Raw genomic sequence first — 26,169 nt, forward strand, 5'->3', positions numbered from 1 at the left:
AATATAACAGATCCTCAAACAAACAAATAATGAGTAACATTATGTGACAAAACACGAATATATCTCTTCATGTCTTTTGTTGAGTACTCAAGTGTTATGTTTGCCTTGTTTTGACTTTCTCCCAAATGATTTCACCATGCTAACCACTCGTATCATTCTAATTTTGCCGACTCACTTCATGTATCCCACTTTCATTGCCATGCACTTATATTTATGTGATCTATTTCACTCAATAATTATTATTTGTCATAGCCACACTCTCTCATTCCTTTCTTGCCTTAAAATCTTCAGGGTTTCTATACTTGACCCCAATATTTTGTAGGAAATGCTTTATTCCATAAGCTTTATTTCTTAGTTCCATTGCTCCCAAGAAGTACTTTCCTCCGCATTTAGCCACTTTACTATCCTCTTGTTGTCAATAAAGATCACAGTACCCTCATTGCTATCACCGCCGTTGTCGCCAAGATGCCCTGCCACTGTGCCACCGCTAGAGAAGGAGAGCTCGCCGACTGTCCTGCCCAGCCCAGCTTGGTTTTGTGACTTTGTCCTCTGTTTTGGGGGAGGGATAGAGTTGGATATTAAAAAGTTACATGAAGGTGTTTTTGAAAATAAATGTTATTAAAATTTCAGTTGCGTCTCTAAAAATTTTAATTTCCATGTCTCTATTGTCTGGAGCTACGAGACACAAAACAGTCATCGAGTCTCAGTACCAATACTCTATAGGCCCATACCAAAGGCAGTTCATTTTCTTCTTGGATATAGAAATATAAACATCTGAAAACAATACTAATTAGTAGAGCTATGGTATATCTCAAATTCTCAATTAACAAATGGATGAGGACTTCTTAACCATGGTGATAAACGGGCATAATGACAAAAATGGGTACCAAAATTTAACAATATGTTTTGGCTTTGTTACAGATAAACTAACACTGGTTTTTCTGCTGAATACATCTCCCCATTCATGAAAACGGACTCAATTCAATTAAACATTGTTGATGCTTCCATATTCTGTTACATATCGCCAATAATGTATTATATTATTACCAAAAGACCAAGTTCACCTCTATTACATGTATTTGCAGGTATAACATGTATGCACGAATAACAAAACTAAGCATATAAACAATGAACAACTGAAAGAAAATAATGTAAAAGGATTTTATCAAGTTAACAAAAAGTAAGCCCTCTTATTTTCCATAGCATCAATCCGTTTAGAACAAAAATATTAGGAGAAAACACACATTAAAGGGTGTACGGGCATCTGAAGCATGATATTTGCAACACAAAAACAACTATGACATTGATTCTGAAATGTCTTTCTATGCTCTTTGCTCAACATAGGAACCTGCAAGTCCAGAGGTTCCAAGAACAGTTACCTGCAAGAGAGAACCATGATTAGAAAAGATAATAGAAAATGACTGCAGTTATTAACAACTACAACATAGCAGAATACCAAATTAGGAAACTTTGTGAAAATAATTCAAGGAAGGATCGGAGAACAGGGATGAACAAGCTGAAAGGATAATCAACAAAATCTGCATACATTCCAAAGACTAGAGTAAATGTTGCAATTTGCAAATGCGCACAAAATTTGAAATCATAGTTTGTTGATTGGGTGCTGATGGAAATTTCGCGTCTCCTTGTCGTAAACCACTAATGATGCTGTGCTGTCGAATGGTGGTATCATGGCAAATACCAGAGTGAAAGTGGCAGCTTTTTTGCATAGTTCACCTGAATTTTTCATTCAGCCATGGGGGTTTAGAAACTTGCCCCCATTGGCCACCATACTCCACCATGGACAATGACTTTTGAAAGCTTAAATATGCTTGAAATATGAATCGGAGTTTGAAGAAGGGGAAGGAGTCCTTGACCCGCAACAGATGGAGGAGGATTTATTCAATCACATAGTTTGGGTAAATAAGAGGGAACAAGTGAAATCTATGATACCTTTCCCCACTCTGAACCAAGGCCACTGCACCTCATTTTTAAGTGTATCATCTTTGTGCCCAACTCGGCCTCCACCTTTTTCCGCAGATAGGTCTCATCAGGCCCGAAGGAATCCAAATAGGTTGAGTAGCGATTGAAAATGGTAATGAGAGCATTTTTCATATGCTCTGGCAAAGGCTTTACATCCTATGGAAAGAAACCAGATTATGAAATTAATTTGAAGGGTGAACAGGAACGTAATGTCATCTTATAGGTGAATAAAGCTAAATCAAAATACCTCGCCACTCATTCCAACACTGTCATCCAGTTCCATTTTTAAGGTAGTTAGGATCCCACCAAACTCCTCAACAGCTTCAGCTGCCCGAAACACGTTAGTCACAGTATCCTTGCCAGCTTTGTCATCTGTATCTTTGGATAAAGCTGCCTTCGCATCTTCAATGACAGAATCCGGAAGATCACTCCAACTTACAGCCATCAAATCCTTCAAGAGATTGTGAAGCTGAGGGTCTTTAATGTTAGGCGTGTGGGACACATCTTCGCTATAGAATCGCAAGCTTCCCAAGCCCATTGAGAGAGGAGCACAAAATTCTGCAACAAAATCAACATAGTTTGTAGCCTCCACAAAAGTATGACTCACATCCAGAACGAAAATGAGCACAAGATAATAACTTCCTTTTCCAAATTAACACATCTAGAATTTGGAAGTTTTGATCTGACTCTATAGCAGCAGCATCAATCTTTGCAACGTAAACCATTGAAATTCAAATAGTAGCATCACGGTAATGCTTTATTCAGCTTCAACATGTCACAAAAACACACCAACCCCACAATGCATTGAAATTGACAGCCAGAAAAGTACCAAACAATCCTAATTTAAACTATTAGATGAGTGTCTTTGTCAGTGAATGATAATTAAAACTTTCATAAACTCAGCTAGAAATTTCAAAAGGAATCTAACCCAATATAAGTCCAATATGCAATAGCAAGGGATTATTAGTTCATTTCGGGTATTACACATCCAAGTCAATTAAAACATGAACTTTAAGCTCACTGAATACCTACATATATATTTTACAGGGTCCACATCAATAAATTGAATACTTAATCAAATACAAAATCCAATCACGCAAAGGAACCCTAATTCCACATTAATTTAATCATTAAAAAAATCTAACTTTTTGACAATGTTTTCGGATCAAAATCGACTTTTTTAGCACAAATTACAGCTCCTAACCCAAAAATATAGAAGAAATCGCGAGTGTGTACCTTGAGAGATGCGATTAGGGTTGCGAGAGGGAGAGAGGCTGAAAAGGGCTGGACGCAGAAAACGGTTGAGGTGGCGAGGAGGAAGCTTGTGGTGGTGTTGGTTGGTGGAAGCGGCGAGACAGCGAGATCTGGAGGAGAGTAATCGGAGCAGTGATCTGAGTGACGCCATTTTCTGCATGTTTTAGCAACAAACTCAGAAGAAGGAAGAACGAAAAGAAGAAACAGCAGCTGCTCGATGCAACTTTTTTCTCAGTTTTGTTTGCCCCGGTTTTGTTTCTCAGGAAATTTTTGGTTAAGGACGCTAATGACGAATTAAACTATTGTAATAACTAATAGTTAACAAACTATTAAAATTAAATTGTCTCACTCTAACTTTCTTTTTTTTTTTTTTTGTAACCACTGTCTAGGGAAGTTAGTGCCACTGTGTAAGAATGTTTTTTATACAAATTTAAATATAGTATCAGATCATCAAGTTTTAAATTTATTATTTAAAAAATTATCTAAATTATTTAATAATTGTGTAAAATATTTTATATTATAAATACATTAAATTATTGTCAGCAGGTAAAATATATTAATTAACATAAAATGAATTAAAATAATGAATATTCGATTAGATAAAATTATGTATCAATTCAAATATCTAAGGTTAGAAAGACAATATTTAAAATCAATCAATTTATAATTATAAGAGTAAATAGTTAAATTAGTCTCCAAAAAATGGCCCAATCTCCAAATTGGTCCCAGAAAAAATAAATTAATCAAAAATGTTCTCCAAAAATTTTAAATTGGTAACGTTAGTCCTTTCGTCTCCCTTTGTTAACTCCGTCAATGACGCTGTTGAATGTTGCTTATGTGACCGCCAGTGTATCATATCAACATGCCAGGTTGGTGCAGAATGGCTGATGACAAGATATGTTTCGCTATTTATGTCAAACTAGTCCTAGATATGTAAACCCTAATCCCTTCTTCATGTGAAATGCCATTGTTGCTGCAGCATCAAATTGATTCTGCAGAGGCCAAAATTGTTGTGGAACTGCATCATGGGTAGCGTAAGTGGGGTCGCATTCGACAACTGTCGCAGTCACATGGAAGCAATACTTCGAGTTCGTCGCTGTGCTGGTGGAGGAAGAACACGGATCAAGTGTGCTTTTGTGGGTTGAAGACGGCGATAAAGAAGTCTGGGACAATAGAGAATCCAGATAGATTGTTTCATACTTGCCCAAGATACCGAGTGAGTTATGAATATAGTTTTCTTCAAGCTCTTAATTATTTGTGTAGGATTTTGAAATTTCTGTAACCTAATGTTTTGCAGAAGGGCAGCTACTGCAATTACTTTAGGTGGGTTGGATGATGAGTATGAAGGATTAGATGGTGTAAAGGGAGATGTTAAAATTGATGCAGAAATGGAGAGTGATGTTGTTGTCTTGAATCATAACCTATCATGGAAAATGATGAGCTTAGAAGTTAAAGTTAGAGCACTTATTATGCAACTGTATTTTGGATTAATAGTTGTGATTGTGATTTTTATGATTATGTGTATGCTCTTTAGTGTCAAGTAAAGCAGTTATTGTGAAATTGTGGAGGTTGTGAACCTTCTTAGTTTGCTGTTATTTTATATGAATAAACTTCTGAGTAAACCTGTTCATATGCCATGTTCATGTTTTTTTACTATTACAAAGTCTCTACATGCACTATTTTTCTTGATCATAACATAATTTTAGCAAATCAGAAGAAACAGAATTAAAATAAAGTGAACTAGGATTCGCATAACATAACCAATGATCTACCAATTTTCATTGTCTCAAATTCAAGTAACAACACTATTTTAAGATGATAATAACATAAAAGTAAAAACTAATAGTTAAAAGGGTAAACTGAAAAAGCCTAATATCAGTTTATACTAAAGTTATTTTTACTTAAAAGGCTATAAAAAAAACAGGACTATCCAATATACCACAACTGCGACATTATCTACCACAACTATCCAATATTACAAAATATTTTAATTAAAAAACATATCAAATTTAATATCAATTTGTGTATATTTTAATTAATATTTAAATAATATAATATTTATTAAAATGTATTTTATATTTTTATTAATTTATCTTCCGCGTGCGATGCGCGGGTTTTACTCTAATTATTTTATTTAAATTTATCAACTCAGGTACCATTTGTCCATTTGTGACTATTAAGTCGTTAAAATTGTGGTTATAAATTTAGAATGAAATAGTAACCTCTTGTTATTCTTATTGCTATTTTGACTCAACTATAAAAACACCAATATGTTGCTGCCATGGACCGAATGAAGGTCACGTGACATTGACATGAGGACCAAAATCCTCCACAAGAATTATTTATTTTGCCAGCAGCCAAGAACTATACATTCAAACCAACACCATCCATCTCAAAGCTTCTCTTATCCTCACTCAATCACTCTCCAATCCTTAACTCCATGGAAAGCAGCACAAACTCAACAACCATAGCTCAAGAATTCCCTCATACTATTCGTGTCTTTACCGACGGTCGTGTTGAGAGGCTTAGGGGAACAGATATTGTCCCACCTTCCCTTTACCCTCACAGTGTTGTCTCATCCAAAGACATCACACTTGACTCGCAAAACAACATCGCCGCACGTCTCTTCCTCCCCCCACCACAAAGCACCGGTAACCACAAGCTCCCTATCGTGATCTACTTTCATGGTGGTGCCTTTTGTGTCAACTCACCCTTTAATGCAGCATATCATAACTACCTTACTGCTTTGGTCTCCAAGGCCAACGTAGTGGCAGTTTCTGTTCAGTATAGGCTAGCACCGGAACATCCTCTTCCCGCCGCATATGATGACGCTTGGACTGCACTGCAATGGGTGGCTTCTCATGGGAAGAACAATGGACCTGAGCCTTGGTTAAATGAGCATGCTGATTTTGGAAGAGTATTTTTGGCGGGTGATAGTGCCGGTGCTAACATAGTTCATAACATAGTTATGATGGCTGGGCACCCTGATATGAATCTTGGCATAGACATTCTAGGGGCTTGTTTGAGTCACCCATATTTTTGGGGTTCAACTCCGATTGGATCGGAAGCGTTAGAACCAGGTCAAAAGGAGTTAGTTGATCGAATTTGGCCGTTTATATGTCCATCGATGCCAGAGTGTGACAACCTGTGGGTTAACCCAATGGCAGAGGATGCACCAAGCTTGGCTTGGTTGGGTTGTCGGAGAGTGTTTGTGTGCATAGCAGAGAAGGATGTACTGAAGGATAGAGGGAGGCTTTACTATGATGCCTTGAGTCGAAGCGGTTGGACCGGCGTGGTGGAGATTGAGGAGACTCAAGGGAAGGGTCATGTATTTCATATACATGATCTTGAATGTGACCAGGCAAAGGAACTGATCACAAGCATGGCTGAATTCTTTAACAGGGACGCCCCTCCAATTTAGTTTCAATATCACCATTTTGTTCTTTGTTCACTATGTTCAACTTTTATTAGAGTATGTGACTTTATAATCTTTCAAGCCAATTTGTGCATGTTTCAACTAAATCTACTTATTGTTGTTGTAAAGAATGACTGAAACCTCAATGTGTGCATGATCAAGAATCATGAATGCCCCGTTGTCATTTATAGAGACTAAAAACCAAAAAGGACACTATCATTGTGTAACAAGCAACTTGCTCTTCTTCCATTTGAAACAACCATGTTATAAAAGCAGAAAACGTGTGCTAAATAGTTCCTGGTAGCAAGCAAGTCTAGAAAGCGCAAATAAAATATAGCTTGACATGATCGGGAAGAACACAATGGATGATGCTAGCTCTAGCCTCTAGAACACGACGGTGTCGAGCATCATTCCCAAGGTCTGAACAATGTTGGAAGACATCAAATTGGAGACATGCTCCTCAAGGTGCTTCTTAGCATCTTGCCTCCCCACGTTAGCGATTGCGAGCTTTTCTGGCGGTAACTCGTCTTCCTCCTGCACTGCCTTATTGTACTTGGTGGCTAATGATAGCATCTCCTGTAAAAGAAAGATTTAGGAATATGACTGGGGTGTGTGTATAATATAAATACCTAAATCAGCAATTGCTTTGAGATTCACACTTGCTTAAATATCTATGGTGATGGATCCAAGTATATTGATGAGCAACCTATAACTGCTAAATTTTACATGAAACATGTGTATTTCTAGTTTGCATTAAGAATCTTAACTTACTTGAACAGTCTGTTCATTAGTTTTTGAATGAGAATCAAATTGTCTGAGTGTCAAACCATCAGTCCATTTCTTCTTGTGAAGATTAAGCAGCATCTTCTCTTCGAGCTCATTCTTCCTGTAGTTAATTGCTATTGAGTAATAATGCCGATTCAAGCCATGGATCAGAGCCTGACAAGGAGAATAAGCAGTTAAAACTTAAAAATGGTTAACACTTAACACACAGATTAGCAGCAGAACCTCTGCTTTGTAAGGAATTTCCAGAAGACTCACTTGGATAGACGGCTTATTAAGATGGCCAAGGTTAGAGGTTGTCTGCCGTGGTTCCTGACCCAGCATCATAGTTTGTGGATTAATCAGCCGGAAAGCATCAATCACCACCTTGCCTTTAACACTCTGTATAGGGTCCACCACCACAGCCACAGCCCTTTGATTTAAAGCCTCAAAGCTCTGTTATGAGATTCAAAATAAATGCAAGGTAATGCCATGGCTCATAATACTAAATCCAACATCTTGTTCTCTCTTATTAAAGCTCCTCATCATAATGTTAATATCAATTATATATTGTCCCAGTGGTTCATAATTTATATCAAACATTGAGATTAAAACACGAGAATTAATACTACCTAATTCAATTGCAGTTTAGATGAAATTGTTGCTTAAAGCCTTAAATTTCAGAAACTCACATGTTTCTTTTAAAAGATGCATAGTAACACACATTAGTGTGCATCTCACTTCTTGTTTGAATTTTGAACAAGGAAAAACATTCTTGCACTCATCTACAAATTGTTCATTCAGTCTCAAGTTAAAAAATGACACGATATTACTAGACATTCTACCAAAATGAATTAAAGACCAAAGAGAAGTTGAAACCTGTTGTGTATTGATGTCCACTCCGGAAAGCCAGCAACCAAATCCAGGATGTGAATGATACCAACCAACAACCATCTCAGGTCTGAAACAAGTATTCAAAGTCGTAACTAACAGATGAAGAATAAAACAGACTTCACTCATGGCATACAAATTTAAAGACCAACTTAAAGCCTAAATATAATTTGGAAGACTAAATTGATACACATTTTAAACACTTAGAGATCAAATTGAAGTCAGAAATCTTTCAAAAAACTAGATATTGTCTATTTCTCTACAGGACTAACATTTTCGAGGGGTTTAGACTTTAGCGCACTAATTTAACATCACTCTAATGGCAATTCCATACAAACAATCCCAGACCCAAACATACAGTCACTCCCGAAATGCTAACTAAATGACTAATCATCTATCATTGTTCTTTAAAGGAAAGGGAATGAAATGACGGACAAATTATCATGGATGAGACATATGAGTACCCTCTACCATTTCTAACCCCAATGACAAACTCACCTTAAATCTAATAGTATCCACAAAAATTCATTGCTATAATGCTATATGAATACATAATAACCAACCACATATCACTAATTCAATAATGATGAAAATTGCATTATCAAATCAAATGAAAATAAAATGAAAAGCAAAATTTACCTTCCAGTTTGCTTGAGCATATCAAGCATATTGGTCTGAAACACATGATCAACAGCCTCAACACTGACGCCAGTCCCACTCTGCGGCATAGCAAACACATCCACAACACGAACCGTGTACTCATCCACAAACTCCCCCAACATCAAACCCATAACCTCCATTGGAACCCCAGCCCTTCCTACAAATCCACACACACATCAGACCACACCACATTAAACCCAGTTTTTAAAAACCAAACTTTATGGCATGTTTGTTTCAACAACTAAAAAATAGTCAATCCACAATGAAATCTTCTATGTAATTGAAAAAGCTAAAAACTATCTTTCTCAGAAGCTACTATCCAATCTTTCTATATATCCGTGAAAACTGAATTTTTTTTTCCATGCATAATAATCAATTCTGCATACATAACCAATTCTGATTATAAATTAACTTTAGCTCAAAATAGCTAATCCAAACATAAACTAGGGTTCACGTAAACACTCAAATTTTCTCACATAACCGAATTAAGGTAAAAATAAGCTAACCCAAAGACAAGCTAGGGTTTCCAAGCTCAATTGAACAACAAAAACAGCAAAATAGAGCAAACTAAAATGAAAGCGGCGAAATTAGCTCTGAGTAATGAAAGATAACAAAGCTTAATGGGTTCGTGGTTAGGGTTTACCGTGTTTGAGCATTTTGAGAAGTGCGAGTGAAGAGATGTAGACTTGCTCGGAGGAATCGAGGGTGGGGGAATCCGGTGGTGGGTGGCCCAGTGCTCCACCTGCACCCGCAAACATCCTCTGTAGCCTCTCCATACCTGACATCAACTACAGATTCAAAATCTAAAGAGAGAAAAAAATGGCAAAGAAGAAGCCTTGTGTTTTCTTCTTCCTTTCTTGTTAACGAAGACAGAAAGGTTTTTGAGGTTTCTTGTATCTGCAGGATGCTATAATTTGGTTAATGGCTTTTTGCAGAACAAGGCTTTTATGTTTTTATATCAGAAACGACGACGTATTGTTCAAGGGGGGAAAAAAGAAAGGAAAAATATGTAACAAAAAATAAAAAAGAAAAGAGGCAATTTAGCTCATTTTGTATTGGGCCTTATTTGGGCTATTTTTTATTGGGCCTTATCCGGCCTGTATAATAATAATAATAATAATATTTTGGGCCTCTCCAAGTGCTCCTTGGAAGAAATGTCAACTGAAGAATCAATTCTAATCAATATATTATCCTTAGGGCCGACAATTGTTAGGATAGGGTAGAGTTTTTCTTGAGTTAAAAATTATTTTAAAATTTTATCATATTTTATCAACTTTAATTCTATTCGCACTCTAAAATTTTAAACATTATTCTATCTGTAGAAAATTAAAAAAATTTCAAACACATATAAAATTCAACCATTCCAAATTTCATACATATTAACAAAATAGAAAATAAAAAATTAAGTTTAAATTAAAATTAAAAATAATAAAATTTTAAGAAAATCTAACATAAAATTACAAATAATATAATCATCAACTAATTTAGTAATTATTTCAAATTTTTATAAGAGAAAGATTGTGGATTCAACACTCACTTTCTTCATTATATACATAACTTTTACATATATATTATATAATATATTAGTGGTGTGGATAGGGTAGAGTAGGGTATACCTTGAATCGATATCCTACTTTATCGACAGGTGAACTTACACCGCATCCTACCCTACCTGCAGACAAATTCATACCGCATTTTACCCTACCCATAACGAGTAAGATAGACAATCTTATCCGAACGGAATGATCCGGGTTAAATACCCGCAAATAAAGTATAGATTGCCAATGCTAGTCAACCTGCAGTTGAACAAATTTAGTTACGTTAGAGAGCCACATTATTAGATGCTCATAAAATATTATGAGAATTGATTAAGCATCCTAATTGGAGTTTAATTGTTAATATGCCAATATTTGTATTAACGTAACGATATATAATTGATTTTTTTTTTACACTAGAGATGCATATAAATTAAATCATTCATACCAATAACCTATTCTAAAGAACAAATTAATTGAAGATAATAAGTTTAATTATATGCATGTTTATATTCGAAAGGAGAATGCTAAAGGCAATACTTTTATATAGTGAAAAAATAGAGAATTAGCTAGTGATTATTGGCACAACACACCACCATGAATGAGGTTGAATTCATGTGTATTTCCTTTTGGATCTTTGTTGGTGAATTGGTGAGCAGGGAGGTAGGTTGGTGCAGCTGATGTGCCAATGCATAGGGAGGGAGGTAGGAATTTAATATATTTTCTAGATATGTCTTTTTATATATGTGTTTAAAATATAATAATTAATTATTGTTGGCAATAAATTCGCAGATAATATATTGATACCTTATATTTTTTTTTATTTGTTTATAATTGCGTGAGAAAATAATTTTGTGAGAGAAAGAAAGAGATATTCTTACAAGAAAATAATAAATAATTGCGGTATATATAGAGATTTGCGACTACTTTAAACTGTCGTTACAAAGATTACCATGGTGTTTGATAAATTGTTGGCCTAAAGTACCGGCAACTAGATTTACCGAAAGTTTATAGTCATCGTTAAATGATAATTTTATTTGATACATTGATTTTAAAATATAAATTTATAGTGATTTTAAATCGCTGCAATTTATAATTAATGCATTGATTTAAAAATTATATGTAGATTGAATAAAAAAATTTACATAAAACTGTATATTGTGAATTGGCCAAATTACAGATGAATTGAACCATTTGAACATTGAAAAATAACCCGATTTTCAAATATGGATTTCAACTTAACCAAAGCACCCAAATTTATGATTCATATTCATATTGGGCTAGGAAAACTAATCCCTTTGGTATCGCAATCTCATCACAAGGTTCCGACCAAATAACATGAGTTAGATTGGTCTTGACCGCATATCTCGCCAGCCAATCTGCCATAGCGTTAGCATCACGGATAATCCATTCAAAATCCACAACCCAAGGTATTGATAGAAGTTCCTGTATCTTCTGAAGAATATTCGCCATTTTTCTTTAAGCAAATTAAAATTAAAAGAGAAAAAAAAGTTCATTTTCTGATAAAACAAAATCCGTTTAATTTAGTCCAAGATGGTGATCTTTAATTTTTGATAAATAATCCAAGATGACAGAATGCATCATATATATAATTCTTTTTTACCCTTTGATTTCACTTTATAGTTTAATACTATTCGAGAATTATTCCAATTACTAAAAAAATTAGTTTTATTAATATCACGTCCAATAAGATTTAGGATTTAAAATTTATAAATCATTAAATAAAAGAAACAAACTCATAATATATTAACAAGCATGGAATTTAACAATACATGAGTACATATGACTAATCATATCTAAAATTCTAAATATTAAATTCTATTTAAAAATTATATGGTTGAACAATAACTGAATTAATGAAATTAGTAGAATCAAATGTTTCATCACTAACATAATATGAAGAAATTAAATGTCACTATCTATTTAGTTGTATGATGCCTTCTTAGTATGAGGGGATCTCATGTCACGAAGTCTCCTCTCTTGTGATAATATTTTTGCAAACCTGTAAATAAATTTAACTCAAATGTGTTAGTAATACTACTAGAGATTAGTTAAATATATTATATTTAAAATTTATTTACTTTTACTAATATGATAATACATAATTAGTTTTCTTTGTAAAATTATTTTATACCAATAATACATAAAAAATTAATTTATATTACTGTAATTTGTTACTAACTTTTCAATATATAGGTATATGTGGTATTTTAATTTATACTATTCTTGAGAAGTTGAATAATGAGCTTTTAAGAAATTATATATATACTTTAATTTTTGAGAAAATGACAACTAAGTCCTTGACCTTTTGATACGCGAACATTTAAGTTTTCGAGAATTTAAAAATACTTTTAAGTCTCTGACATTTTTTAAATTTGGACATATCGATTCCTCATGTTTGCTTGGTCCTGTGAGACCCATCGAAAAAATCAAACGTGACCCCATTGTACTGACTTGATTAATATGGATGAACATATAAAAGAGTTTTTAAAATAGGACAAATTAGATCCAGGGATCAATGTGTCCAAATTTTGAAGAGATTAGAGACTTAAATGTATTTTTAAATTCTCAGATACTTAAAAATGTCGAAAGACAAAAAAGTTAGGAATCTATTTGTACTTTTCTCTTAATTTTTTTCTTCCTAATTTTACCTTTTGAGAGCTTCTTCATTGGTTCCTCCATTTTCTAAGGGTTCAATTTGACCATTCTCTAAATTAACCCTAGAAACCGGTTTCTTCAACAAATTATCACCAATTTGGCAAAGTCTCTCCAAATTCTCCTTAGTAGAAATATCAACCGAAGAATCATTTCCAATCAATGTGTCATCCTGCAAAATATGATGAACAAATTCAAAACCACTTAAGCTTAATATATTTAACTTTAATGCTTCAATTTCAATAATATATAAGAAGACATAAAGATATGAAAAATGCTTAGTGATTAGTGAACATTTAATTACCTGTATCCGGAGGTAATTTTCTTCTGAATGAAGTGCTCGAGTGAGAGTAGCTATATGGAAATCAACCATATCAGAACTTGATTGAGAGAAAACATCAATTAAGGGAGTGGAACCACCTTGAGTTAACCAATCCAATAGCCCCCATTTAGCTGCAACTTTTGCATTGAATTTTTCTTCATTTTTGGCTGTTCCAGTTCCTATTGAAATTATTAAGAACCGACTATAGTCCGAAGGTTTTATTGGAAAGAAATCAACATTTTCATCTATCATTTGCTTTGTTAATTGATTCATGGCAACTAAAGTCTGCAAAATCATATAAATTACACAAAAAAACAAATTATATTAGTATATACTAATTCCAAAATTATAAATAATGTTTTCAATAGCAATTATTAATAATAAGAATTTAATTATATTGCTAGATATATATTCACATTATAAAATTTTATCATCATCCCAATTATAAGATTTATTTATTTGTTGTTTGCCTTGTTATATAATTAATATATAAGTGATAGACTCAAATATTAATTAGATGTATATTTCAGTGTAACAAACGGTTTAGTTTTTGGTTTTTATACTGAAAAAGTTTATTTAAACAATATTTATGTTATACAAGAATATATGTTTTGCGGCAGATTCCAATAAATAGCGACAGTTTTTATAACCTTCTAAAAACGTGCCATTATTTGTTGATATTATTGTAGTGAGTTTAACTGTAAAAAAGACAAAAAAAAAAAGTTTGGTTGTAGCGACCAGTTATTCTACCTAAGTAGCTATTATTTAAAACCGCCGCAAATAGTTTTGTCACACCTCATAAAATGGCGGTTATTAAAGCACCACTAAATCTTTTAGCAACAGTTTATAAATCCAAGAAAAAAACGCCACTAAATATCAGTTGTGTTGTAATAATGATATTAATTAACCTATAAACATACCGGATTATTAGCACAAACACCACCATCAACGAGGTTGAATTCATGTACATTATTTCCTTTTGAATCTTTGTTGGTGAAGTGATGGGCAGGCAGATAAGTAGGTGCAGCGGAGGTGCTAATGCATATGTCTGAGAGTTTAGCATCCAAGCAAGGCCAACTCTTAATCTGCATAAAAATAATTCTCAAATTTTGTTAGGGTTTATTTGATCATTGGTTTAATTGCTTAGGTTTAGGTCACATAATTTTATTAGCAAACAAGAACAAAAAACAATTCAATCAATTGAGGATGAAATTTACATTGTCATTAACTAAAATGACTAATCTAGCAACCAAGTTTTTTTCTTTAATATATATAAAATAATCAATTGATTTGTCTTTTTATTTTTGGATGAGCATGCATGCTTATTGTCTTAATGTCTTTAACCTAGACAATTATATACGTTTAATTTGTACGTATAATGAAGGATGATTATAAGTATTCCAATTCCAATGAGAAACAAAAGGAAAGACAATAATCATTTTTGTCTTTTCCTATATAGAAAAGCATACGAAGACAATGAGAATACTAAATAACGTAAACAATAAATATATTAAATGTTCAATTTAATAGGTATATGCAGATGATTATGTTGATTATTCTTAATTGGATGGTTATTTTTTTATTCGATTTACTCATGCACAGTTAATAATAGCTGTATGTTCAATTCACTAAGTGTACGGATGGTTATCTAATGTTAAAATTTAGGAAATAATTTAGGGGTGGAGTATTTTTTTACTTTATTAAGTCAATTCTAGAATCCACTGTTTACATTGTTTAAAAAAGTCATTGTCTATCTAACAAAACCGTATATATTATTCAATTGAGATGCTGATCATGCCATATGATCAAGACTCCTTGTATTGGTGGAATCAATTTTTAACACTGAACATCCAATAAATAAATAAAATAAAAGTAGCTAGATCCATCAAGATATAAAGAGAGTGAATTAAAACCTGGTATGATGAGAAAATAATTGGTTGTAAACATTTGATGTCAAAGGTGGGAATGACAACATTGGTGATTGTCTCATGCAAACGAATGTCTCCAAGTTTCTCTTTAACCACTCCATGCAAGTATTTTCCATCATATTTTGGTCCTCCCAATTGTCTTATCATCTTTGCCATCAATGTTGCACCTAAGCCTCTGCAAAGAAATTAAATGAAAGTGATTAAATTTAATTTGGATGGTCTAAATTGAACTGGTAGTTGACTTAGCTTGGTCAGGACATTAGGTTATTAATTAAGTTATTGTTTCAATAATTAGTAGATCATTATTAGTTGAATCGGAGTTAATTAAATTATATGATACAATTTAATTTAATTTAAAGGGTCTTGTTAAACATATTTATATTTTAAGAGTATTATAAAAATATTTAACTAAAAATTTTTGAAAAGTTTTTTTATATATTTAATACATTAAATATATAACAATTTTAAATAACTTTTATTATATATATTCTTGAATTATGTTCTGTTGTTCACAAAATCCTTTAAATAAATAATTGGCGTGAATTAATCCCTCAAACCTATTCAATTCGGACTTGAAAATTGACCTACCTCTTCACTAGCTTTTACTGGAACAAGATTATCTAATATTTGGTTGTAATATTTGATTACATCATACTAGAAGAGAATAAATGCAATAAATACTAAAATAAAATGGATACAAAAACTCATTTAATATGTAACTAGGGTTCAATAATTCAAGTGTTTATAATTATCTTTCTCTTAAATGTTAACATAGCATGTTTTTTATTTGAGAAGATATTATCTCTTTTTACTAGTGATATTTTAAATAATTTTTTTTTCTCTTTGAAATAAACATCAAATTTAGATTTTTAAGTCATAAAATTCTAATAATATATCATAATATTATGTCATGATACTACTTAATTTTTTAAATTGTCTGATTAAATATATAAATAATTATATCTCTAACAAATAATTTAAAAAAAAAAACTATATATATTAAAAAGAAACATGATATATTTGAAAAGTGGATTATTACCTAGGTTGTGGAAAAATTTTTGGACAGTGTTCCAAATAAAATGGTTTGATATCTTTAGCAGCAAAAAGGGGACGATTATTTTGATCTGGAGCAGTTAACATTGCAGTTACAAGTCCTCCAGTACTTGTTCCTGATATCACATCAAAATAATCTGCAAGTCTTGCATCTTCACCATCTAGCTCCTGCATGCATGCAAAAGTTAAAATTACATACAGTACAGTTTAACTAACTTTATATCAAGATTCTCTTATTTAGGTTTTTATTTATCAGCTGGAATTCTAGAGAAAGCTTAGCTTATATATTTCACTGAACATAGACTATATATAATGGGAATTGATGCATATATTATTGTTAATAAAATACTATTTATTATATTGATTTATAAAAACTGTTATTTAAATTAAATTAAATTAAATATGACTTCAAGTCTTGACTAATATAACCTAATAACAAGTATATCATCTTTTAATTTAATGTAGTAAAATTTTAATTTAAACATGGTGTATTAATAGGTACCTAGCTACATCCAGATGGAGGAAAAATTTATGTTTTGATATAGAGAACATTTGGAAAAATAATGTTAAAATAAATAAATAAAGAGAAAAACTCAAAACAGCCCTGACAATTACTTCAAAAGATAACGAGATTTTTGACAAAAAAATATACCAACCCAACTCCTGAACTTTACTTTTATAGGACAGATTAGTCCTTGTGCCAAAAAAAGTCAATGTTATTTTTTTTTCACATAGACTAATCAATCCTAAAAAAAAATTATCACGGGTCAGATTGGATATTTTTTTTTTCTTGGAACCTCGTTGTCCTTTCGAGATAATTGTCAGGGGTTGAATGAGATATTCACTCATAAATAAAGCAAGAAAGAAAGCATATCTACAAATTCATATATAATCTCATACCTGAAGATGAGATTCAAGGAATTCAAGAATGGTAGCTGGAATAATGCCCCTAACACCACCTCCATCAATGCTAAGAATGGTAATTAAGTTCCCATAAGTTGGGGGCTGAAGTTCAACACATGATTTTGACCTCTGAACGGATGACATACTTGGCATGCTTATTAACAATATTAATTAGAGGATTTTGGTGCACAAATATAGTAATAATTAAATTAAAGATGAAAGAAAATATATATACTTAATTATGGTGGGTAGCAAAGAAAGTAGTATATAATATGATGCACTTATATTATGCTAAGAAAGATTTGAGGTTTTGGTATGATTGTATTGGTTTGCTCATAGTGCATATTTATAGGGAGCAAGAAGCCTATGAAGTTGAATTGGTTTCAGTTTTATAAGTCAAAGAGGACCAAACAATTTCCGAGTGAAGACAAAATCAAAGGCTGCGCTTATGTTGGAAAATAATTAATTTTGTGGAATTTTCTTGCATACTGTGCATTTATTATTGGTTACATTGCCATAACTGTTTCAATTTGCTATATCATGCCCTTTCACATCTTCTATTAATTAAATAATTAATTAGGCACATATAATTTTTTCTTTTAGCGAAAGATATAGAAGATTTTTGTCTAATAGTAGATAAATATGTTATGTGTGTATTCAAAATTAATTACTAATATTATGGTAGAAATATATATTTGATATTTTATTATATTTATGTAGACACGCTTAATTATTTTGTTATGCATTTGATTATTTTACTATAATATATTTAATTATTTTAACATTTTATTATTTAATTAAAAAAATATATAAATATTTATATATAATTACTAATTTAATGACTCATTTTTAATTTTATAATATGTATCATTTATATATCTATATGGTACTAATTAATTTCATTGAGTGAGTCAAGAGTTAATTATTACTTTTATATTTTTATTAGGAATAAAAAATTATGATAAAATGGATCAGATAGTTAGTTAATTAAGAAACCAATCCCATCTTAGGGAGAAAAATATAAATAGCTTGATTGAATTTTCGAAGTTTGAAATTTCCTATGGTCAAAATAAATTGTAAATCACTCTTACAACTCCGCGGATAAGACAATTATTGACTTGATAATTTTCCACTTGGTTTTGTATTCTTGAATTAGACAAATTTTCGCTAGAGATATTTGTGGCAGTTTGTGTGTCCTTTTGTTTTGTGACAAAGACTCTTTCTGAATTTTTAATACGTTGAACTTTCTTAGTAAGTTAGGTCACATACACAATTTGTTGCGATTTATATAAATAACTACATTCCACGTGTTTTTTAATTACTAGTAACTGGGAAAGGTTTCTTGCTTTATAAGTATCTTTGATTATTAAGCACTATAATTTGTTTTGATATGTAATTTTCTTTACCAAAGATTTTCACATTATGAATTATTCTTAGCAATTGTTGAGGGATACTGAGAGATAAGGGTGGCTTACAAAATTTATATTTGAATTAGATTTTTATTTCATAGTTAAAATAAATGACTTTTAAAAACGAGAAATTTAATAAATTTCAATAATTTTGCAATTAATTAAAAGTTCTGTCAATTGTTTATTATAATTAATTTTTTTAGTTTTTTACGATATTTTTTAAACAGTTAAATGACTAATTTAAATGAATAATTTACTGTAAATTTAAATTTTATTTATTTAAATAAATGAATGAATTAACTATTTGACCAATATAAATTAATTTATTATAATTAATTCTTGGAAAAATAACTTTCCTCTTATATCTACTTCTAAGAAGACATATTTTTATTACTAATTTTGAAATAAACAAACAAGATGTAAGAAAAACTTATAACGCCAAAAGTATATTGTTATATTCAAGTGTGTTTTTCATACATTTTTTTATTATGTATTACTATATCTACTTTATAAGATAATTAATTTGGTAATTAATTTTTTATATATACGTAGCATGTATGAATATTGAAGATACTCATTTTTATTATTAGAAGTCTCGTATCTGATAAAAATAAAATTTTTAGATAGTTTATAAACGTGAGACATCCTTTATTCTATGAATTGACTTTTGAAATGAAGTTAAATCCACTCAATTTTAATTTTAATATAATATCCGATTTAATATTATTAAATCACCTACATGTAATAAGTATTCATGTCTGGTATGATTATTTCTTAATACAAATCACATGAACAAATTTGTGCTGAATGCTAATTAAGATCAAGTGTACATGTAATCACAAATTATAATTCTATTCAGTGAGAATTCATTATTATTGTTTCTCTGCGTACAATTATATGGAAGCTGAAAAAATAATGGAAAAATTAAACTACTGAAAATTACATTTCTTTTTATAAGAGTCTCATGCTTGACCTCTATGAAAAATCTTAAATCTCAAATGTATTCTAAATTTTATTAATAATTTTTGAAACAACTAATAACAAATCGATCTGAACAATAACTGAAATCATCAATGAACTTAATAGAATTAAATGTTTTTTTTTCTTTACCAAAACATAAGATGAAGAAAAGGCACTAGCGATGGGTCTTTTTAGTGTGTGGGGATCTCACGTCACGAAGACTTCTCTCTTGCGAAAGTATTTTGGCAAACCTGAAGGCATTAATAATTAAACATTATATTTATCTTGTGACTGAATTTGTAATTTGCAATAGGATTATGTTAATTAATTGAATAAAATAAATAATATAATTAATAAAAGTTTAATTTTAATGCACTAACAGTAATAGTCGTACACTCATCACATCCGTTCTTTTATGTGATGATTCAGGTGATCAATGTAAAGGTTAGTTAATTATTTTTATTGATGTGACGTTATGTAATTTATTAAATACACGTATAAAATTATTTTATATTGATCGTGTATTGATATTAAATAATAATAATAATAATAATAATAATAATAATATAAAAAGTTTGAATTTTTGGTAATTTTACCTTTTGAGTGCATCTTCATTTGTTCCTCCATTTTTGATTGGCTCAAACCTACCATTCTCTAAATTAATCCTAGAGACTGATTTCTTCAATAAATTTTCACCAATTTGACTAAGCCTCTCCAAATTCTTTTTGGTGGAAATGTCAACGGAAGCATCAGTTCCAGTCAATGTGTCATCCTGCAATTTAACAAATTAAATTAGTCACTTAAATATGCTTATTAATGAATTCCTTATGTACTTATTTATTTTCAATTGCTAAAATAGATAGCAGCCACATTAATTAGATGCTTTTGATGAAATATCAAGTGATGAGTTTTGCTTTGTATACATTTAAAATAAAATGATATTTGAAGGCATCATGATGACTAAATATTTTACTTTTTCTTTGGTATTAAAACTACCGACTATATTATGGGCTTATTTGGGTGAGTTTTTAAAAAAAGATTTTTTTGAATTTTTTTTTTGAAGATTTTATGTTTGGGTATCTTATCCAAAAATATTTTTTTATCTATCAATTATGTTTGGGTATAGTAATATAAAATACTTTTTTATTTATTTATTATATGAAAAACATCTTTTTTTTTTAAGAAAAAAATATCTTTTAAAAAAAGATGTAAATTATAGCTTCTCGAAGAAAAAAATGTTTTTTTTAGTGTTTTTACTTTTACTACTAGAAATTTGTCAAACACGCTAAAAAATAAAAAAAAGATCTGTTTTCATTGAAAAAAGATATTTTTTATCAAAATAATGGCGCCTAAACAAACACTATATTATGTGTAAATCAAAATTAGCCGTTAAAATTAGTTATCAGTATAAAATATATATTGGAATATAAATACATATTAAAAAAATTTAAACCACAAATATATTTGTATTTATATACAAATATATTAATGACTGATTTTAGTGACCGAAGCATTATTGTAAAACTACAAATTTTAATTCAAAAATAGAGAAAAAATTAAGAATTTTTTTTTACGAAATTTTTTAACTCAATAAGTTAAACATTAACTTATTATATAATATCTAAATTCTATTTAAGAATATATAATTTGAATTTCTAACACATGTTTAAACAGATTAATGAATTAATGACTATTCGACTAATCAAAATCGATTAAAATTAAAAGATAATTATTTCAAAAAGAAGTTATACACATGTTATACAAAGTTGTAGAATTCAATTTACCTGAATTCGAAGGTAATTATGTTCTAAATGAAGTGCTTGAGTGAGAGTAGCTAAATGAAAATCAGCCATATCACCACTTGATTGAGAGAAAACATCAATTAGAGGAGTGGAGCCACTATGAATAAACCAATCCAAAAGCCCCCATTTTGCTGCCATTTTTGCATTGAATTTTTCTTCATTTTTGGCTGTCCCAGTTCCTATTGAAATTATTAAAAACCGACGATATTCCGCAGCCTTGATTGGAAAGAAATCAACATTTTCATCAAGAATTTGCTTTGTCACTTGATTCATCGCAACTAATGTCTGCAAATCATAAAAAGAATTTAATTATTTAAAAAAATAATTATTTAAATACATGAATCTAATTTTAGTGTAACTTTTTTTATATTATCAAAAGCATCAAAATTAAATAACAACAATAATAACTACTAATAATAATAAGTTAATTAAAAATGTATACCGGATTATTGGCACAAACACCACCATCGATGAGATTGAATTCATGTGGATTTCCATTTGCATCTTTGGTAGTGAAGTGATGAGCAGGGAGATAGGTTGGTGCAGCTGATGTGCTAATGCATATATCGGATAATTTAGCATCCAAGCTAGGACTACTCTTAATCTGCATATACATATCAATAAGTTTCATTTTTTGTTAGGTTTTTTTTTTCTTCATATATAGTGATGCTTATTTTTATTTTTATCTCACAAAAAATTATGTCTACCATGAATGAAAACTTAAAAGAAATTCTAAATAAGAAATTAAGAGAAAGACTTGAAGAATAGAATGAAATTAAAATATTAATACATTAAATTAAAAATTACATTTTTTTAGAGTATATGAAATTATGATAAAATATTTTTTTTTCAAAAAATTAAATTAATAAAAAAAATACATAAATAGTTATATCTCTAATAAATGTATTCTCACACAACATTTTTTTGGCTTGTGTAAATTTTTTTTATTTGTCTTATATTAAAATAAATTTTAGTGTCTTCAAGGATTAAACTCTAAATTTTTAGGTTATACAAATTTTAATATCATGTCATAAAATTCTTTTTTTCAAAAATTTAAACTAATAAAAGAATAAAAGAAGATATACGAATAATTGTATCTTTAATAGAAATAAGTTGAGATATAAATATTCTTTTAATAGATAACTGAAATATTTTATTTGAAGTAATTACGATTGAAAATCCAAATTTTGTTGAGCATTATTTTATTCTTTTGGCTCGTAACATTCATTCAGTTTTGTTTTTCAACAGTTGAGACATGTTATTGTCGCTATACTATTTAATTTTCGTATAGTTGTCAAATCGCTACGACAACTGGTACTATCCTATTAATCTGGTAGATTTGTAAACGGCCGCCAATTTTTTGCCGTCATCTTCCTAATCTATTGTAGTGTTTAGATGATGCTGATGGCAGCAACTTTCATATGAATGTCAAAATTTCAAACCCTAAACAAATTTAAAAAAAAAAAAAACTAGGTCCCACATGCAATAATCCCCCTACCCATTTTTTTTATTAGCTAGGTCCCATGCATGCAAATTGGAAATTCATTGTCATTTCAATACCAATGAAGATCAAAGTTAGACTTTTCTCAAAGAGTGATGATATTTAACTTAAAAGTTTCATCTAACATCTCAAAGTAGGTAGGTGTTAGTTTGATATCAATATGATCTTATTAATGGTGACCAAAATTAAAAAGAGTTTGTGTTAAAATGTGAGTTACATACATCAGAATATAATGAAATTTCCATATTTTTTTTGAAAAATTTCTAAGGAGAATTAAAGATAGAAAAGGGAAAGGAACCTGATAAGATGAGAATATAGTTGGTTGCAAGGACTTGATATCAAAAGTGGGAATGACAACATTGGTAATTGTCTCATTTAAACTAATGTCTCCAAGCTTCTCTCTAACCACTTTATGTAAGTATTTCCCATCATACTTTGGTCCTCTCAGCAATGATTTTATTACCTTTGCCAGTAATGTTTTACATAGCCCCCTACAAGAAATTACATCATAAAAAATATTTAATAACAAAAAAAATAACCAAAATCAGTTATTAGAATTTATCTTATTTAATATTTATTAATTATTTCAATAATTAGTAAATAATAAATAAAATATGTTCTGACTGTTTTTTTTTTCTTTCTATCATTATCGTTAAATTATATGACTTTAGAATATGTAGAATTCTTAAAATAAGTATATTCCAGTTTGATTAATTAAAGCTCTATTTTAATGTATTTTTAGTGTAAATTTTTATATTTATTGGCATTCAATCCAAAGTTGTTAGGTTGATAGAAGTAATTATTTATTTTCAAAATAATAAATATATAAAAATTAACTATCTTTATTCATCAATAATATATAATACTTAATTACCTATTTATATAAAAAATAATGAAACAAACTTAGTTTTATGTGTGTATAAATGTGTAATAATATCTATAAGATAAAAGATAGCTATATATATGTGTTAAAAAGAAACATGAAAGAATATATTTGAAAAGTGAATTATTATTACCTAGGTTGTGGGAAAATTTTTGGACAGTGTTCCAAGTAAAATGGTTTGATATCTTTAGCAGCAAAAAGTGGACGATTATTTTGATCTGGAGCAGTTAACATAGCAGTTACAAGGCCTCCAGTGCTTGTTCCTGATATCACATCAAAATAGTCTGCGAGTCTTGCATCTTCACCATCTAACTCCTGCATGCATACAAATTGAAGGTTGTAGTTTAATTTTCTCTTATAAAAATTAAAGAAATAATATTTTTATCATATTTTAGTATACTGTCAGTGTGTATTTTTTATTTAATACCGAAAGATGTATTTTTTTTATATTATATCTTTTGAATAAATTACCATTTGTACCCATAAAAGATATAGATGCTGACAAATGTACCCATATAAAAATAAAATGATAATTATAACTACGGAAGATGACTTCCGTGTGTCAAGAGTACCCGGACGTTGGTTACACAACTGGTCCGTTAGGATATTCTTGACACACGGAAGCTATCTTCCGTGGATACAATTGTCGTTTTATTCTTATATAGATATATTTGTCAGCGTTTGTATCTTTCATAGATACAAATGGTAATTTATTCATCTCTTTTATTATCTTTAGCGTAATGTTATACTAAAAATCAGTTGCAAATAAACTGTCGCTATTTGCTAATTTTTTTTATAGTAACAGTATTGTTCAAAACACTAATTATCATATATTAGCCAAAATAATATTTAGAACTATTATGATCAAAATTCCTCAAATTCTCTTATTAAATAGCTTATTTTTAGTATATAATTAGGTAATAATGCTTGACTTCCCAAATATTGAAGTTAAAGAGCTATATGATATATTAAGTAGATATATATGTGTATTTTATAAGTAGTGGTAAAAATAATAAAAATAGAATTAGTTAAGATAAAAAGCAATTTCTAATTTAAGAGATATTGGATACAAATTTTTGAAATAGAAAAAAATTGTGTACCATTTTTTGTTTTTTATATTTTTATTGTTTGAAATATAACTATTTATATTGCCTTCCTCCTATTAACTTAAACTTTTAGAATGCATTGTATCAGAATATGATATTAGAGTTTTATGTTTGAAAAAATTAGAGTTCGATTTTTAATGAATTTCAAAAGTAAAAAAAAATAGCATAAGACAAATAAAAAAAAAGACCTATACAAAAATCAAGTAAACCTAATTAATTAAAAAAAATTATTACTTAAAAAAATATTAAAAATATAACTATTCATATTATTTTTTTTATCAGTTTAAATTTTTTTAAATTAGTGATTCTATAACATCTATTATACATAATAATAATATATATATAGATATAGAATTATAGATATAGTAGCGATGCTTAGATAGACATGGTTTGAGAAATTAATTATATGAGATATATAGTTTTGAACCTAATAATAATCACAATTCAATTAAGCAAGTCCAATCCAGAAGAAAATCTCGTACCTGAAATTGAGATTCAAGGAATTCAAGAATGGTAGCTGGAATAATGCCCCTAATACCACCTCCATCAATGCTGAGAATGGTAATTAAGTTCCCATAAGTTGGGGGCTGAATTTGTTCAACACTTGAGTGTGATCTCTCAACGGATATACCTTGCATGCTTAACAATATTAATTAGATATGATTTTGTGCTTAATTAGCAAAAAAAAAAAAATTAGATATGATTTTGTGCTTAATTATATGTAGCTATGTATGTGTAAAGAACTAAAGATCAATATATAATGCTAAAAGTATAAAAAAGCTCAATAATTGTGTGTATATGCTTATTAAAGGACTTAATGCTATCTAAGGAAAGATAATTGAGGTTTTTACAATTTCTATGATCATATTAATTGGTGTGTTCAAAGTGGCTATTTATAGTGATAAGACCCCATCAAGTTGCATTGATTTATTTAATTTGTAGGCCAATTTAAATAAAACAGTCACCACTGGCTGCATGTATATGTTGAATAAAAATTTCTTTCTACTTGTCCTTAAAAATTAAATGTTATTTGTCTCGGATTATTAAATTTGTTAAATATATAATTATTTATGTATTTTTTTTTATCAATTTAAATTTTTAAGATAAATATTTTATTATATAATATTAG

General features: G+C 29.8%; 5 protein-coding genes across 5 annotated transcripts; 1 reads left to right on the forward strand and 4 right to left on the reverse strand.

The window, feature by feature from the left end:
* Positions 1 to 1,170: 1,170 nt before the first annotated feature.
* LOC107495840 (succinate dehydrogenase subunit 5, mitochondrial) lies at positions 1,171 to 3,480 on the reverse strand. Its single transcript, XM_016117039.3, has 4 exons — positions 3,217 to 3,480; positions 2,228 to 2,538; positions 1,951 to 2,136; positions 1,171 to 1,379 (listed from the first exon to the last, which is right to left on the reverse strand). The coding sequence occupies exons 1-4, from the start codon at positions 3,392 to 3,394 to the stop codon at positions 1,323 to 1,325; spliced, it is 732 nt and encodes a 243-aa protein (XP_015972525.1). The 5' UTR covers positions 3,395 to 3,480; the 3' UTR covers positions 1,171 to 1,322.
* Positions 3,481 to 5,592: 2,112 nt separating this feature from the next.
* LOC107495821 (probable carboxylesterase 2) lies at positions 5,593 to 6,730 on the forward strand. Its single transcript, XM_016117019.3, has one exon. It carries the CDS (start codon positions 5,675 to 5,677, stop codon positions 6,653 to 6,655), a length of 981 nt encoding a protein of 326 aa, XP_015972505.1. The 5' UTR covers positions 5,593 to 5,674; the 3' UTR covers positions 6,656 to 6,730.
* Positions 6,731 to 6,868: 138 nt separating this feature from the next.
* Positions 6,869 to 9,882, reverse strand: LOC107495822 (26S proteasome non-ATPase regulatory subunit 14 homolog). The gene is made up of 6 exons (XM_016117020.3): positions 9,606 to 9,882; positions 8,942 to 9,119; positions 8,291 to 8,372; positions 7,691 to 7,867; positions 7,421 to 7,588; positions 6,869 to 7,225 (listed from the first exon to the last, which is right to left on the reverse strand). The coding sequence occupies exons 1-6, from the start codon at positions 9,745 to 9,747 to the stop codon at positions 7,034 to 7,036; spliced, it is 939 nt and encodes a 312-aa protein (XP_015972506.1). The 5' UTR covers positions 9,748 to 9,882; the 3' UTR covers positions 6,869 to 7,033.
* Positions 9,883 to 12,297: 2,415 nt separating this feature from the next.
* LOC110272383 (patatin-like protein 2) lies at positions 12,298 to 17,675 on the reverse strand. Its single transcript, XM_021125611.2, has 7 exons — positions 17,377 to 17,675; positions 16,463 to 16,644; positions 15,409 to 15,598; positions 14,416 to 14,580; positions 13,478 to 13,780; positions 13,170 to 13,345; positions 12,298 to 12,520 (listed from the first exon to the last, which is right to left on the reverse strand). The coding sequence occupies exons 1-7, from the start codon at positions 17,530 to 17,532 to the stop codon at positions 12,442 to 12,444; spliced, it is 1,251 nt and encodes a 416-aa protein (XP_020981270.1). The 5' UTR covers positions 17,533 to 17,675; the 3' UTR covers positions 12,298 to 12,441.
* Positions 17,676 to 19,755: 2,080 nt separating this feature from the next.
* On the reverse strand, positions 19,756 to 25,762 carry LOC107495855 (patatin-like protein 2). The gene is made up of 7 exons (XM_052262615.1): positions 25,523 to 25,762; positions 24,068 to 24,249; positions 23,350 to 23,542; positions 21,993 to 22,154; positions 21,533 to 21,835; positions 20,345 to 20,520; positions 19,756 to 19,999 (listed from the first exon to the last, which is right to left on the reverse strand). Exons 1-7 carry the CDS (start codon positions 25,676 to 25,678, stop codon positions 19,924 to 19,926), a joined length of 1,248 nt encoding a protein of 415 aa, XP_052118575.1. The 5' UTR covers positions 25,679 to 25,762; the 3' UTR covers positions 19,756 to 19,923.
* Positions 25,763 to 26,169: the final 407 nt, after the last annotated feature.

Source organism: Arachis duranensis, chromosome 6, assembly GCF_000817695.3.
Source record: "Arachis duranensis cultivar V14167 chromosome 6, aradu.V14167.gnm2.J7QH, whole genome shotgun sequence".
In the NCBI taxonomy this organism is placed as follows: Eukaryota; Viridiplantae; Streptophyta; class Magnoliopsida; order Fabales; family Fabaceae; genus Arachis; species Arachis duranensis.

What these genes read in the sequence shown, in the direction of transcription:
- LOC107495855 (XM_052262615.1), bottom strand. Translation starts at nt 25,678, where the DNA reads ATGCAAGGTATATCCGTTGAGAGATCACACTCAAGTGTTGAACAAATT. An exon ending in AAAATTTTCCCACAACCTAG is followed by an intron (nt 23,543 to 24,067) that starts GTAATAATAATT and finishes AATTTCTTGTAG; the next exon opens with GGGGCTATGTAAAACATTAC. An exon ending in ATAATTACCTTCGAATTCAG is followed by an intron (nt 20,521 to 21,532) that starts GTAAATTGAATT and finishes GTTAAATTGCAG; the next exon opens with GATGACACATTGACTGGAAC.
- LOC110272383 (XM_021125611.2), bottom strand. Translation starts at nt 17,532, where the DNA reads ATGCCAAGTATGTCATCCGTTCAGAGGTCAAAATCATGTGTTGAACTT. An exon ending in TTATTTTCTCATCATACCAG is followed by an intron (nt 14,581 to 15,408) that starts GTTTTAATTCAC and finishes ATTTTTATGCAG; the next exon opens with ATTAAGAGTTGGCCTTGCTT. An exon ending in AATGAAGAAGCTCTCAAAAG is followed by an intron (nt 12,521 to 13,169) that starts GTAAAATTAGGA and finishes ATTTATTTACAG; the next exon opens with GTTTGCAAAAATATTATCAC.
- LOC107495822 (XM_016117020.3), bottom strand. Translation starts at nt 9,747, where the DNA reads ATGTCAGGTATGGAGAGGCTACAGAGGATGTTTGCGGGTGCAGGTGGA. An exon ending in TCTCAAAATGCTCAAACACG is followed by an intron (nt 9,120 to 9,605) that starts GTAAACCCTAAC and finishes GTGGATTTGTAG; the next exon opens with GAAGGGCTGGGGTTCCAATG. An exon ending in ATGCTCAAGCAAACTGGAAG is followed by an intron (nt 8,373 to 8,941) that starts GTAAATTTTGCT and finishes TACTTGTTTCAG; the next exon opens with ACCTGAGATGGTTGTTGGTT.
- LOC107495821 (XM_016117019.3), top strand. Translation starts at nt 5,675, where the DNA reads ATGGAAAGCAGCACAAACTCAACAACCATAGCTCAAGAATTCCCTCAT.
- LOC107495840 (XM_016117039.3), bottom strand. Translation starts at nt 3,394, where the DNA reads ATGCAGAAAATGGCGTCACTCAGATCACTGCTCCGATTACTCTCCTCC. An exon ending in CCCTAATCGCATCTCTCAAG is followed by an intron (nt 2,539 to 3,216) that starts GTACACACTCGC and finishes ATTTTGTTGCAG; the next exon opens with AATTTTGTGCTCCTCTCTCA. An exon ending in GTGTTGGAATGAGTGGCGAG is followed by an intron (nt 2,137 to 2,227) that starts GTATTTTGATTT and finishes TTCTTTCCATAG; the next exon opens with GATGTAAAGCCTTTGCCAGA.